General features: G+C 37.4%; 1 protein-coding gene across 5 annotated transcripts in view; it reads left to right on the top strand.

Moving 5' to 3' along the window:
• The window catches only part of PTPN13 (protein tyrosine phosphatase non-receptor type 13), a 234,395-nt gene that overhangs the window by 119,401 nt on the left and 102,456 nt on the right, over window positions 1–12,538 (top strand). For all 5 annotated transcript variants that reach the window (XM_065877905.1, XM_065877909.1, XM_065877908.1 and 2 more), the window contains 2 exons: window positions 7,890–7,985; window positions 8,360–8,453. In XM_065877905.1, the coding sequence (XP_065733977.1) occupies window positions 7,890–7,985; window positions 8,360–8,453 (190 nt within the window). The remainder of the gene's footprint in view (window positions 1–7,889; window positions 7,986–8,359; window positions 8,454–12,538) is intronic.

The raw sequence follows: 12,538 nt of genomic DNA, 5'->3' as shown, positions 1-12,538 counted from the left end.
ACAGCTGGCCCAGATTTATGGCTACTGCATTACACAAGACCATCATAGAGGAACTGTTCACTCTTGTTGCATTCCTACTCTGCACAAATTTTACATCTATAAAGTAATTTATATTTCACAGAGTATTTCTCCATATACCTTTCCTCATTTATATATATTCATACTTGCATGTGTTCCGTTTCTCTTGGTTAAAAATTCTACTGATCACATCTAGCTCTCAAAGGATTTTAGAATATATTCTATTCATGTATCATGCAGCATGGTGTAATATAGAATACAGTGGACTCTAGTGATCATAAACAAGGTACAATCTCTAATCTCCAGAAATTAACCCCCTCAAAAGAAAGCATAGAGGAAGACACTTCATGCATGAATACATAATGTTATTACTTTTGTTTCTCTGCTTTATTTGAAGGTTGAAATATTTTATTTGTTAGGACCTATAACTATAAAATGCAGGGTTTTAAATATTTTTTTATAGTTCTGAACTACAAAACCCGTCATTTTAGTGCATTTCTCTTTGAAACGTTTATCTGTAATTTGGGTCATGTATTAAAGGTAAAGAAATGCCAAGCTAAAAGTGGTTATTTAATTCCTGATGTTGCAATTGCCTGAGTCTCAGTTCCTTCGTGTTACGTGTCTGAGCTTGAATATGTGTCACTTGTAAAACGTGTTTTTAGATTACAGTTTGCACTGGCTTAGATACATTTTAATGTGAAGATTGTAGATGTGAACTTTTCATCTAAAATAGCTCTGCATAAGCTCAGAATATCATGCAAGTCTTCATAATTCCCTAACCATTAAAAGTATAGTGTTCATGACCACATGCCACAGTTTCATATGTTTAAAGTGTTAAGTGTGTTAAGTGTTGGTGGAAATTATGACTCTCAGTTGTCAAGAATTTATGACAAAACACTAGCCTATTGAAAAGCTGCCTTTTAATGTTGCTATATAAATGTGGAGTCAAAACCATGTTAGAGCTGCAGTTTAGAGGATCAGCTTACAGTTAAAGAATAATAAAATATTTGTCAGTTTTTTTTTTTTTTTTTTTTTCTTTTTTTTTTGTCTGCATTGGGTCTTCATTGCTGCGCCTGGGCTTTCTCTAGCTGTGGTGAGCAGTGACTACTCTTCATTGCAGTGCACGGGCTTCTCATTGAGGTAGCTTCTCTTGTTGCAGAGCACGGGCTCTAGGTGCACGAGCCTCAGTAGTTGTGATGCGGGGGCTCAGTAGTTGTGGCTCGCAGGCTCTAGAGCACAGGCTCAGTAGTTGTGGTGCACGGGTGCACGGGCTTAGTTGCTTCGCGACATGTGGGATCTTCCCGGACCAGAGCTCAAACCCGTGTCCCCTGCATTGGCAGGCAGATTCTTAACCACTGTGCCACCAGGGAAGTCCTGTCAGATTTTTATACCTTGTAATCTGACCAATAAAATAGTACACTCTTAATTATAGTAAAGTAATACTAGAAATTAAAATATATCTTTAATTGTCAGAGTATGTATGATTACAGAATCTCTATAACTAGACTTCTATCCAGATGTTAATTCTTTAAGCCATTATTCTCTAGTCCCTATTCTTCTCATTCTCTCACCACTATTCTACAAAATGTTTTTTGGAGAGACTGTATTCCTATGTGTTTTATGTGTTTTTCATACGTATATTCACACACTCAATTTGATGTACTGCTTTTTTGGTAACGTGTTCAGGCTAATTTTATTCTCCCATTTTTACTTTTGCACTCATTATTATTTCTATGCTAAGATTGTTAACTACAACTTTATTTTCCATGTCTGAAAACTAAATACATATAGGAAGTCAAAAAGAAGAAAATCATCTAGTGAAATGAGGAATATTCATGATCCTAAATGAACTCTAGTACACTGATTTACACAATGTAGGTTTCATTTAAATATTTACTAGCTGAGAAAAGAAATTTGCAAACCAACTAATTAGATACTGAGTCTAATTTTATCCCACAAAAGGCAGATAAATTCAGTTCTCCAATTGTAATGGTGACAGCTTAAAATTTTGCTGTTGCAGTTTTAACATTGCAATGAAAGTAGCCACATGTGTATTTTATAAAATGTGTATTTGAACATTCTTAATAGGTCCATTACACATGATTCAAAAATTTTGGCATTCAGGAAACTTTGTAATATTCTATAAATACTTAAAAGCATCTCTTTGTTTAAAAAAAAAAGTCTGACACTTTCTAATTAAAATAAAAATCACTAGGTTTTGTTGATGCGGGGAGATGGGTACATATGAGGACTTGTACTCTCCGTTTTTGTGTCTGTTTAGAAGTTTTCATAATAAAAAGTTGTGTGTGTTTTTTTAATCACTCAGTTAATACCACATTCCTGGGATCTGGACCAAATCTAAAGTGCTAATAGTATACATTTAAATATAGATAGAAAACATATCTGTTGTCTGGATCCTCCAAAAAAACTCGTCAATAACGGTAGGACACCTTGTGGAAAATTAGGGATTACCCTTCTTTTGCAGACCAGAACAGAGGAAGAAAGCTACTACCTATCTAGTTAGTGTCTACTGGGTGCCTTTTATGTGGGTCATCAGAAAGCCAAGAAGTGTTTCTATCTGTCAGCATGGAAAATATGCCTCTATTATACACCAATGCAGATTCTCTTGGTATAAGACATGTAATTTTATAGTAATTCCTGAAACTGTTACATTTATTATTTAATTCAGAAATGGAAAGCTTATAAGAGCTAAACTTTCTTGTAAGCAGAACTGAGTAGTAAATTTTGGCTGAGAACTTTAATCTGATTCTAACCTTTTTATAACCATGATTGTGTAGTAAATATTGCCTGGGAACTCGACTCTGGTTATATCTGCCATGCCATTAAGTGAAAGGAACATGGTTAACAACGTTTTTTTTTAAAAGATGCATTCCGGAATACAAGAAGCTCACAAAAGATTCCTACCACTTTAATTAACATAAACACCCCACCCCTACCCCAGCCTTAGAAGGGAAAAGTTCTTCCTGCCCCTTAATTGTCCTGCTAAGCTAGTCATCTAGTTTGTGTTTCCAGAGTGTTTGTGCCCTATTACTCTGAAGCAGTAAAGCATCATAAGGCAATGTCCTCCCCCCGGGTGTGGTACTGAGAACATTTACAGACCAGTAGTTCATCACGGGAAGATGATTTATTGTTATATATATTTTTGTGTGTGTAAATTTATTTATTTGTTTATTTAGGCTGTGGTGGGTCTTCATTGCTGCACACAGGCTTTCTCTAGTTGCGGTGAGCGGGGGCTACTCTTCATTGTGGTGCGCAGGCTTCTCATTGCGGGTGGCTTCTCTTCTTGTGGAGCATGGGCTCTAGGTGTGCGGGCTTCAGTAGTTGTGGCACGTGGGCTCAGTAGTTGTAGCTTGCAGGCTCTAGAGCGCAGGCTCAGTAGTTGTGGCGCACAGGCTTAGTTGCTCCACGGCATGTGGGATCTTCCCAGACCAGGGCTTGAACCCATGTCCCCTGCATTGGCAGGTGGATTCTCAACCACTGTGCCACAGGGGAAGTCCTGGTGTTATATTTTTAAGAAGAGTTTGTCAAAGTTACATTAATTTGTCTTACAGAGGAAATCAAGGATTGAAAAAAGTTTACTAGTGTTGTCAGAGTATAGGAAACAAAACATAGGTGAGCAAAAGACAGGGAATGTGGACACTGTGAAATAACGTATGAATAGTTATAAAGCACCACCAGAGAATGGAAATTAAAATTTATTTACTCTCATACAGCCACTTTGCAGAAATAGTTATGAAACAGTAAATTCAATTAATATGGGGTGTGAAATTGTTATTGCAGGCTTAACATCCAAGTGACTGAAGTTCTCTCCTCTGTCCACTGAATAGGTTTGTTGCAACTTCCTACTTTTCATTGTGAGGTAAAACCATATTGCCTCCATACATTTGGGTCTTTCCCTTGGCCTTGTTGGTTTTACTGTCCTATTTGTTACAATGCCAGGTTTGTCATTTGGTCAAGTTACCTTAGGAAGATTCCTCAAAACTTGAGCGTGGAGTTTCTGTACAATAAAACAAAAAGTTCTTTGGTGCCCCTGGAAGATAGCAGTTCTTCTTACATAACCATTTAACTATGTTCATTACATTTAAATTAGATAAAACTAATAAATAAATTAGATAAAACTGTTGTTTGACATCTTCTACAGTCCTTTCAAATCACGTTCATCTTAAACCAGAGGAATTTTTTTTATGTTTTTTTTTTTTTTTTTTTTTTACTTTTGGCTGCGTTGGGTCTTTGTTACTGTGCATAGGCTTTTCTTTAGTCATGGCGAGCGGAGGCCACTCTTCGTTTCAGTGCACAGACTTCTCATTGCGGTGGCTTCTCTTGTTGTGGAGCATGGGCTCTATGCATGTGGGCTTCAGTAGTTGTGGCTCGCAGGCTCTAGAGTGCAGGCTCAGTAGTTGTGGCTCACGGGCTTAGTTGCTCTGTGGCATGTGGGATCTTCCCAGACCAGGGCTTGAACCTGTGTGCCCTGCATTGGCAGGCGGGTTCTTAACTACTGTGCCACCAGGGAAGCCCACATTTTTTTTTTTTGGCTACGTCAGGTCTTTGTTGCTGCACTTGAGCTTTTCTGTAGCTGCAGCGAGCGGGGGCTACTCTTCCCTGCAGTGCACAGGCTTCTCATTGCGGTGGCTTCTCTTTTTGCAAAGCACAGGCTCTAGGCACATGGGCTCAGTAGTTGTGGTGCGCAAGCCTCAGTAGTTGTGGCGTGTGGGGTCAGTAGTTGTGGCTCACGGGCTGTAGAGAGCAGGTTCAGTAGTTGTGGCGCACAGGCTTAGTTGCTCCGTGGCATGTGGAATCTTCCCGGACCAGGGCTCAAACCCGTGTCCCCTGCATTGGCAGGCTGCGGCACCAGGGAAGTCCCAGAGAGGAATTTTTTTTTAATCATTTATTTTACCATGAGACTTCCCTGTGGTAGAATGGAATCATTTTTTTTAAAGTTCTGGTACATACTTGGATTTTCAATTCCAAAACTTTTTATTAATTATAGTATTATTTGATACTTACGTTCACTGTATACAAAACTGGACAAAGTAGGAGTCTTCTATATTGTGCATGCTTCTCCTGGTAAACATTGTTATAAGAACAATACACAACTTCCTCTCCATCAAGTCCATGGCCAGTCATTTATCCTTCAACTCTTCCCAGCATTACTCCTATCCTTTGCCTCAGCATGAGCTCCCAATTTTTCCAGCCCATCATTTCCATCCTGGTTTCCAGCCTGGTTTCTGTGGTGCCATTTAACTATTTCATTCATTTATTCATCTCTTTTTCTTTTAACAATCTCTGTTAAACACCTCCTAGCACAAGGGAATAATTCATTTTGTGAAGTACCCATCCTCAAGTTTGCAAACTAGTAAAAAAGAAACCGTCACATACCTTGATTATCTGCTACCATGAATCCCATATCACTCCTCAGTTCTAGGTATTTCCCACAGCCTGCTTTCTCTAGTGCCTAGAAAAAGCCACAAAACCATTCTGATTGGTTCCAATAAAATTCATGCATTCTAGCCTAATCTAAACTCTCACTGTAACGTAAAAGCTTTCATGGTTTTTTTTGTTTGTTTGTTTTTGCTGACTCAACACTTTCTTCACAGCAGAATTTCTTTACTCTTCTCAGGAAGTGATTTATTTTTTTTTTTTTGGGGGGGGGTACGCGGGCCTCTCACTGTTGCAGCCTCTCCCATTGCGGAGCACAGGCTCTGGACGCGCAGGCTCAGCGGCCATGGCTCACGGGCCCAGCCGCTCCGTGGCATGTGGGATCCTCCCGAACCGGGGCATGAACCCGTGTCCCCTGCATCGGCAGGCGGACTCTCAACCACTGCACCTCCAGGGAGGCCCGTGATTTACTTTTATTACCAGGAGTATGGCAAATTTCTGATGAGTATCTTGGGATTCCCTCTGTATTTTCACTCTTTCCTTTGTTCATTATTTCCTTCTCTTAAGAAGGAAAGGTTCTTCCTCCCTGCTAAATTAACCATCCCATGTATGTTGGTTTTTTCCCATCTCCTCCTCCTGGTTCCTTCACATTTTCCATCAGTTTTCCCCACTATCCTTTGCAATCTCCTCCAATCTACACATTTATTATCCACTGCCTAAAAACATCCTCAGACATTTCACTCTTCCAGAAAGACCCTAATAACTCATCTAGTCTCATTTAGTTTATTTTTTTAAATCTTTTTTCTTTCTCAAACCCTCAAACTTCTTGAAAGAATAGTGTTACTCATTTTCTCAATTTACTATCATTTAGTCTGATTTGGTCTCTCACCTGTCTGTGCAATGGAAATAGTCCTCTTAAAGGTCATCAGTGACCTTTGTGTATCACATATATTCATCTTTTCATTCATTCGTTCATATTTACTCAGAAAATATTTATTTTGTGCTTGCTATGCATCAGACACTTGCTAGATACTAGAGGTATATCTGAAAAAGACACAATCCTTTTTGTCAGAGTTTATAATTTTGGTAGAGGAAACAAGTAGAGGAAGAACTATCAATATTAGGCAGTGGAAGAGTCACAATTTTTTAAGCATAAGGCAATATGAAAGTACAAGAAGCAATATCTAACTCAGCCTTGAGGTGGTCATGAAAGCTTTTGTGGACATGAAAGATTTTTTTCCTTTAAGGCTTCTCTTAAAGGAAAAAGAAAAAGTATTCAAAAGAAAAGGGGAGGAAAGGCATTTCTAGCAGGGAAAGTATCTTTCAGGAGAGAATCTAAAAGTTTATATGCTTTTGGTTATCTGTAAATTCAGTAACACAAGTGCAAAATTTGGAGAAGTGGATGGTGATGATGCCCTGGAACAAGGGTTCTACCTGGATTGAGTTTTTAAAGTTCTGTTTCAATGTTTGTGTATTTCAGTGTGCTTTGGGCGGGCAGGCAGAGAAGAGAGGTCTGTGCTTTTCATCTGATTCTAGCAAGTAAGAACCTATGACTTCAGAATATGAAGAGCTACTGCTATAAATGTAGTCAGGGACCACCTTATGGAAAGGCTTTGAATACTAAGTTAAGGAGATACTAAACTGTATCTTGAAAACTCTAGTTTGAAGAAGTTTAAGAAATACAGTATTATGCTCAGATTTTCATTTCTGGAAAGTTCATTCTTTGTAATGTGCATTATAATACGAGACAAGCAAGAAAGCAAGACTGCAGAGAGGGCAATCTAGGACACGTGAAGTAGTCCAGGCTTGAGCTGAATAGTCATCTATGATAGTGATCATGAGTACAAAGAAGAGGGGTGAGTCAGAAACATTTAGAAGGTAGGATTTAGATTTAATGGAGTTCTGCCCCCCTGATACAGAGAACACACCGTACATCCCTACACAGCTCCCCCCGCCCCCCCCCCGTCCCCACATGTCCCGTCTTAAGTATTTTGTACTTCTGCCTTTTAAATTATTTGAACTTGGGACTGTGTCTTTGGATTTTCCATCCTCATAGCACCTAGTGCAAAGAATGATGTTTCTGTAGCATACACTGTATTCTAAGAGCTCTGCATATATTAATTCATTTAATGCTCACAACAACCCTATGAGATGCACACTACTATTATACCCTCTTTTCAGTTGAAGAAGAGTCACAGGAAGGTTAAATACCTTCCTAAAGTCATGCACCTGGTAAGTACTGGAGCTGAGATTCAAACCCTAGCAAATCTAGCTTCAGAGTCCAGGCTCTTAACCCGTATGCCAAACTGCCTCAAAACTGTAGTCACATTTTTGAATACCACCTATCCATTATTAAATTTAAAGCAATATATAAAAATGTACTAGTCTCACAAGAATTAATTTAGTGCCGTATTTGATTTGTGGGGAACAGCTAATGAGTTCGCTTTCTAATGTTTATGTTTTAATCCTTTCAGAACCAATTCGAAGATACAAAACTTACCACAGTGATATCTTTAGCACCTCCAGTGAAAGTCCATCTATTGTTTCCTCTGAATCAGATTTCAGAAAAGGTGAGAGGGATCTGAACAAGCAAAATGTTCTTAAGAAACCATGATCGTTCTTCTCTTTCAGTAGTGTTGAGATATAAGGTGTCAAAAGAATAATTCTATATAAAATTTTTTAATTGTAGAAAACTTCCAGTTACTCATTTTAACAGTATTATAGGAACTTAATAGCAGTGTAGTCATTTTCATAGTAGAGAAAATAATTGTTTTCAAAATAACATGACTTACCTTTAAAGAGTTTATTGACATTATGTCACTAATTTGATTACATGAATATGATTTGTAAAAGTTATCTTATGTGTCTGCTGAATGCTTGAGTTTTAAATAAGATTACTTGATATTTTTATCACTTGTACTATTTTTGTTTCATTCACAATTAGTGAGAAAAAGTGAAGTGTCAAAGAGATTTGAGTCCAACAGTGGTCTCCCAGGGGTGGATGAAACCCCAAGTCAAGGCCAGTCACAGAGACCAAGGTATGTAATATGAAAAAATGATAATATATTTCCTGTTGCTGGTGTGTTTTTTTTTCTTTGTTAGAATCAAGGAGAATTTTTAAAAATTATTCTTTTTCCTCTGTTTTCTCCATTTTCCTTTTCCTTTTCCTCCTCTTTAAGTTCTTGCAAATTCATTCAATTATGTAAAAGATGTTACAGTAGTTTGAGTTATTGGAATCTTTTAAAATTAGAATTGGCCCTGATTATTTATAGTTTGTGCTTGATTTTTAAATTAACATGAATATAAAATAACTTATTAACAGTAAGGAAGTTCTGAAGGCACGGCATTAAACATCTGTGAGAAGATAGTAAACTTTGATTTCTAAGAGAATAATATTCTTTCGAGGTTGAATGGGCTCAACAAGCAGGCTTTCAGTGAGTATTATTTTTTGAATGAATAATTAATAGGTTACTACTGAATAACCTATTATGTAAAAAGTTAATTTTTCACTACATCTTTCCTGGCTTAAAAGAGGTCATCTTGTATTTTTTAAAGCCCACTTCGGGCTGTTTAGAGTTCATTTTCATACTGAAATACTCAGGTTTCTTAGAAGGTGTGTATTATTCTTGTGCTAGGGTTAGAATGGTGGTATTATAGGCATGGATTGATTTACTTTGTTTGAACTGAAAAGTGTCAAATCAGTAGTGAATATATTAATGTGTATCTTTTGCAGGTGTGTACAGGTCCCTTACGTGAACAGAAGCATGTTATTAATGTTAAGCATTAATTTGAAATTCATAATGTGATATTAGAGAACAAGAGGTTGCTTCCAAATTTACTCCCAAACGACAGGAATCCTCTTAAATTTGATATCAGTTCATTTAGTTCAAGTGCCATTATACACAAAAGAATCATTTGAAAATTAACAAAAACTTGCCCCTTAGTTGATTAATTCTGGCAGACACTGTTTCATACCTGTAAACTATTAATAGACCAGGTAACCCTAGCCATGTGACTAAAGCAGACAATTTATCCAGGGTTTAGACTCCAAGTAATTACATTGCACTAAAATTATTCCTTAATATTCCAGTTTTTATGAAACTTGTGTGTTTTTCTCTTCCCTCTTGTTCCTTTTAAAATAGTCTATGAGGGACTTCCCTGGCAGTCCAATGGTTAAGACTTTGCCTTCCAACACAGGGGGTACAGGTTCAATCCCTGGTTGGGGAGCTAAGATCCCACATGCCTGGAGGCCAGAAAACCTCCATAACATAAACATAAACATAAAATCGAAGCAACATTGTAACAAATTCAATAAAGACTTTAAAAATGGTCCACATCAAAAAAAAAATCTTAAAAAAAAATAAAGTAGTCTATGATACTTTCTTTGAGGAAAGCTCTAATAAGTATTCATTTACCTAAAGTGGTATGATCTTTGCATAATAGCATTTTCTATTTTTATGACCCCATTGTGGTAATAGTATTTGTGATTACTATTTTGGTAATTTTGACCAAAGAGGTAAGAGACAAAGACAGATCTATGCTTGATATTACATAATTTTGTTAAAGAAGCAAAACTGTTTTGGGATGACCAGCCATATGGAGCAAATGTTGAATTGCACTAAGCTCTGTGTTGAATTGAGGAAGTCACTCTTCTCTATATATGTAATTTGGAGAAAACTTATAAATAGTTAATATGATGCCCTTTTAACTTAATCAGAAATAGGAGTAAAGATAACAACTGGAAGAATTGTTGGGATTATGTGTTGATTGATTTATTTTTTTTTCTGTTTTTTTCTTTACAGTAGGTCCTTGTTGGTTATCCATTTTAAATATAGCAGTGAGTACATGTCAATCCCAAACTCCCAATCTGATTGATTGATTTTATAGTCAGTTTGCTAGTTATTTAAAATACATATTCCTCCAAACAAAATTGAATCATTTTGTGAGTCTTATTTCAATTTTCTAGATTAGGTACCTAAAAGCGTCAGCATTATAAAAGAATCTTAGTTTTGACTGTTTCCGGTTTAATTTTAGGAAACATTAACATCGAGGCCTTAGCTCATCAAATCGTAATTTAGTGATAAGCTACCTTTTATTTCACACTTTAAGAGGGTAAAAAACACAACATAGTGTTCATAGCATCTGTATTAGATAAAGTTATAGGTGAAAAAAAAATATTTCAAGGAGAAGTAGATTGTCAGGTCTGTGTATTTATTACATTTAATGTAAGGTGCTAAACTCTACTTCTTTTAGAGTACCCCATCTCTTCTTTCTGTGCAAGGAAAAACACATTAACTAAAATATTGTCTAGATTCCTTATTCAAGTGCAGAGTTTTCTATATGTGTACAAAGGCTTCTGATAATATCCTTAACATGCTGGTACTTAATCGGGAGGTTCTGTTTGTTCTTTAGGTCACATATTTGTGAGATCTATTAATAGTTCTGTATTTAGACATGTTGCCTGCTTTATAAAATTTCCATTTCTTTAGCTAGAATGAAATGGAAAAACAGATCGAGACAGTGCTATTGATTTGAATCATAGTGGGTGGGGGGAGATTAACAGGAAATTACGAGTCAGATCCAGAAGAATGAGTAATTTTTGGATTTTGAGCTATCAAAAGTGTCTTTCAGTGACCAAAAAAGATATTCAAAGCTGTTTTCCAAAGAGCAACTCTAAGTTTTTTTTCTGTGTTAACTTTTGAAGTACAATTTATACATAGTGCAATTCCCACTGCTTCTGTGCCTATCTGCTTAATGATGTAGCCATTTTTTCTGTCTCAAAAGAACCTATTTATTCATTCCTAAATCATCTAGGTTTTCTGAGTTTTTTGTTCTTTTTTCTTTTTCTTTCCTTCCTTCCTTCCTTCCTTCCTTCCTTCCTTCCTTCCTTCCTTCCTTCCTTCCTTCCTCGCTCCCTCCTTCCCTCCCTTCCTTACTTCCTTCATTGGGATTTCATTGCTGCACGCAGGCTTTCTCTAGTTGCAGTGAGCGGTGACTACTCTTCCTTGTGGTGCGTGGGCTTCTCATTGCAGTGGCTTCTCTTGTTGTGGAGCACAGGCTCTAGAGCGCAGGCTCAGTAGTTGTGGTGCATGGGCCTAGTTCTGCAGCGTGTGGGATCTTCCCGGACCAGAGCTCGAACCTGTGTCCCCTGCATTGGCAGGGGAATTCTTAACCACTGCGCCACCAAGGAAGTCCCTGTTCATTTGTTTTGTCTGTTTAGTTTGTTTGTTTTTTGCCTCTCAAACATTTCAGTCTTTATAGGAATTTCTACCAGATATTGTGTTGGGCCAGCTAAAGTGATGATCAGTCATTTTTTGCTACCTGTTTGTAGCTCTGGTATAAAATAATTTGAACAAGAAGGCTAATATATTTGATGAAAATGACAGGTGTGAGTTAAAATGTAAAGATTCAAATTCTTACCATTTTCCTTGACCCCATTAAGTGAGAGTGAGCCATAAAATCATGTTCAATCATTTGCGCAACAAATGATTATTGAGTACCTGCCATGTACTGGGTACTTATAGGTACTGGAGATGGAGTCATGAACAAGATCAAGAAGTCCCTAAAGAGATTTTCTAGTGCTGAGGGATAGCCAGTAAACCACTGAAAAAACAAGTAAGTAATGCACCATCAGAATGTGATGGTGCTTGGAAGAAAAATAAATCAGGCTAAAGGGTTAGAAACTACAGGTGTGTGATGTCCAAATTCTAGTTTTCATAGGGTAGGGTGATCAGAGGAGGCCTCTCCCAAGGGGCAACATTTGAAAAGAAAACTATTTGCAACAAGGAAGTAAAATATGCAGATATCAGGGGGAAGAGAGTTCCAGACAAAAGGAACAGCAAGAGCAGAGGCCCTGAGGTAGGGGAGATATGTCCATGTTAGGGGGATAGCAGGAAGGGCAGCATAACACAGAAGGCAGCAGAATGAGTGAAGGGCAGAGTGGATGGTAACCAGGACCCAAATCATATCAGACCTCAAAAGCTAAGGTGAGCACTTCAGATGTTATTCTAAGTGTAATGGGAAGCCATTGGATGGTTGAGAGCATAGAGAGCCATGATCTAATTTACATTTTAATGGAATTGATCTGTTCTGTGAAGAACAGTTTGCAGGAGTAAAAGACCAG

This window comes from Phocoena phocoena, chromosome 5 (genome assembly GCF_963924675.1).
Source record: "Phocoena phocoena chromosome 5, mPhoPho1.1, whole genome shotgun sequence".
In the NCBI taxonomy this organism is placed as follows: Eukaryota; Metazoa; Chordata; class Mammalia; order Artiodactyla; family Phocoenidae; genus Phocoena; species Phocoena phocoena.
This window is presented reverse-complemented; position numbering and strand designations above follow the sequence as displayed.